At 45.6% G+C, this 2,836-nt stretch overlaps 1 protein-coding gene across 1 annotated transcript; it reads left to right on the top strand.

Annotated features, from left to right (window-relative positions):
- The first annotated feature begins 777 nt into the window (after nucleotides 1–777).
- Nucleotides 778–2,181, top strand: LOC132022632 (hsc70-interacting protein-like). The gene has a single exon (XM_059407879.1). The coding sequence runs from the start codon at nucleotides 793–795 to the stop codon at nucleotides 1,846–1,848; it is 1,056 nt and encodes a 351-aa protein (XP_059263862.1). The 5' UTR covers nucleotides 778–792; the 3' UTR covers nucleotides 1,849–2,181.
- The last annotated feature ends 655 nt before the right edge of the window (nucleotides 2,182–2,836 follow it).

The raw sequence follows: 2,836 nt of genomic DNA, 5'->3' as shown, positions 1-2,836 counted from the left end.
GTTGGGTGTCTATGCCACTACATGGCCTCCTGGGTCCCAGGAATAGGACCTTCATGAAACCCTCCTCCTGCCAGCAAGGTCAAGCCAAGATGTACATGCAAGCTTCTGTCAGGACTTCCCACTGCTTAAGATCTTAGGGATTATCTAATACAGTCATACATCAGGGAAACTAAGTATTAGTTCTGTGCCCAGAAAGGTGCTCTGGAGAGATCCAGGAAAAGCCCAGCTTTTCATCTCAGGGAACTGACTCAATGTGGGGCCCAGGACCAGGAACACAAGTGTCGCCTGGAAACTTCTTGGAGATGACACCCTTAGCCAACCCCCAGGCCTCCCAAGTCAGAAATTCTGAGGAGGGGCCACCATGTTCCCACACAGGTCCTCCAGGTGTGTGGGTGGGGGGCTGGTGTTGGAGAAGCACTGAACAGGGAAATCAGGGGAGCATCTGTTCACTGTGCAAGAAGGAATGCAGGCTGTCCTAGGGGCAGCCACTTCCAGTCACCCCCCAGATGACAATGCTCTACCACATGGGTCAGCCAACTTGGGAAAAACAGGCTGGACCCAACAGTTAAGAGGACAAAAAGATGAAGGCATGTCAGTCTGTGCGCCACCCAGCCCTGGATTGAAGGGATCCTTATTCGCACCCGGTAATGAGGAAGGAAGAAAATCCAAAAGCAAAAATAAAACATAAAGAAAATGGTAGCCCCTTCTACACGATCACGCTGAGCTAGTACCCGCGCCTGGAATCGGGTCGCAACCCCAGCCGCGCCTGCCACCTGCCACTGCCTCTGGACCATGGACCCCCGCAAAGTGAGCGAGCTTCGGACTTTCGTGAAAATGTGTAAGCAGGATCGGAGCGTTCTGCACACCGAGGAAATGCATTTCCTGCGGGAGTGGGTGGAGAGCATGGGGAGTAAAATACCACCTGCCACTCATAAAACTAAATCAGAAGACAGTATCAAGGAAGAAAAACCAGATAGTAAGAAGGCGGAGGAAAACATAAAGACAGATGAACCATCAAGTGAGGAGAGTGATCTAGAAATTGACAATGAAGGTGTGATTGAACCAGATACCGATGCCCCTCAAGAAATGGGAGATGAAAATGCAGAGATAACCGAGGAAATGATGGATCAGGCAAATGATAAAAAAGTGGCTGCCATTGATGCCCTAAATGATGGTGAACTACAGAAAGCCATTGACTTGTTCACAGATGCCATCAAACTAAATCCTCGCTTGGCCATTCTGTATGCCAAGAGAACCAGTGTCTTCATCAAATTACAGAAGCCAAATGCTGCCATTCGAGACTGTGACAGAGCTATTGAAATAAATCCTGATTCAGCTCAGCCTTATAAGTGGCGCGGGAAAGCACATAGACTTCTGGGCCATTGGGAAGAAGCAGCACATGATCTTGCCCTTGCTTGCAAACTGGATTATGATGAAGATGCTAGTGCGATGCTGAAAGAAGTTCAACCGAGGGCCCAGAAAATTGCTGAACATCGGAGAAAATACGAGCGAAAACGTGAAGAGCGAGAGATCAAAGAAAGAATAGAAAGGGTTAAGAAGGCTCGGGAAGAACACGAGAGAGCCCAGAGGGAGGAAGAAGCCAGACGACAATCAGGAGCTCAGTATGGCTCTTTCCCAGGTGGCTTTCCTGGGGGAATGCCCGGTAATTTTCCTGGAGGAATGCCTGGAATGGCAGGGGGGATGCCTGGAATGGCAGGAATGCCTGGGCTCAATGAAATTCTTAGTGATCCGGAAGTTCTTGCAGCCATGCAGGATCCAGAAGTTATGGTGGCCAGCGAATATGTCAAAATATCAGAGCAACCCAAAGGTTATGAATCTCATCAGTAAATTGTCAGCCAAATTTGGAGGTCAAGCATAATGCCCTTCTGACAAATAAAGCCCTTGCTGAAGGAAAAGCAACTTCGATCACCTAATGGATGTCGCAATAATACAAACCAGTGTACCTCCGACCTTCTCATGAAGAAAGCTGGGGTGCTGTGAAGAGAATCCCTACCCCTCTGCTCCCCATGCAACTGAAACATTCTACAATGGTTTGCCATTTAGGGTATTCATTCAGATAATGTTTTCCTACTAGGAACTACAAACTTTAAACACTTTTTAAACCTTAAAAATATTTAAAAACATATTAAAAGGGTGTGTTAGTCCCTACATTCTTCTTTAAAAAAAAAAAAAAAAGAAAAGAAAATGGTAGAAGAACAGAAAGTTTCCAAAAGGCTTAATTATTTATGTGTTATTCTATTTTTATACCCTTTTTGCTATTCCCTCCATAGTATGTCTTGGAAATACTCCCTTATTAGCAGAGGCAGAGTCACCTCATTCTGTTGATTCTTTGATGCAGGTACACACTTAAAGGAATGTGCACGGATCATTCTATGACAATCTATCCAGACAGCTGTCAGAATCTCATTAGTTCATTTCTTAATCAAAGACAGCTTGATTTTTTTTTTCTGATTTTCATTACCACCACAGTATGTATACCCACTTCCCTGCTGACTTGTGTGAATACAGGAGGCGGGGGGTACTGTCTAATCAAACGTGAGGGGCATTGTTTACTACGATGAACAGCGCCAAGAGTGGCCCCAGAGAAGCCGGCCCAGTGTGTGGTCCCACCAACAGTTTAGAAGCCTGCCCTTTCTTCTAGGCCCTCACCATCAGTGAGTTTTGTTTCTTTGCAGAGAAGTTATCTCTTTTTTCCTTTTACTTGCATGTCTTTAATTCTGAATGAAATTGAGCAAGCCTCTCTTTTATATGCTTATTGATCAATTTCATTTTTATATTTCTGTGAACCTCCCCCTTTTCAACTGAGCTCCTAAAC

The sequence above is a fragment of the Mustela nigripes genome, chromosome 7 (assembly GCF_022355385.1).
Source record: "Mustela nigripes isolate SB6536 chromosome 7, MUSNIG.SB6536, whole genome shotgun sequence".
Classification (NCBI taxonomy): domain Eukaryota; kingdom Metazoa; phylum Chordata; class Mammalia; order Carnivora; family Mustelidae; genus Mustela; species Mustela nigripes.
Note: the sequence above shows the minus strand (reverse complement) of the source record. Positions and strands in the feature narration are given on the sequence as shown.

Coding starts and splice junctions, on each gene's coding strand:
- LOC132022632 (XM_059407879.1), top strand. CDS start 793: ATGGACCCCCGCAAAGTGAGCGAGCTTCGGACTTTCGTGAAAATGTGT.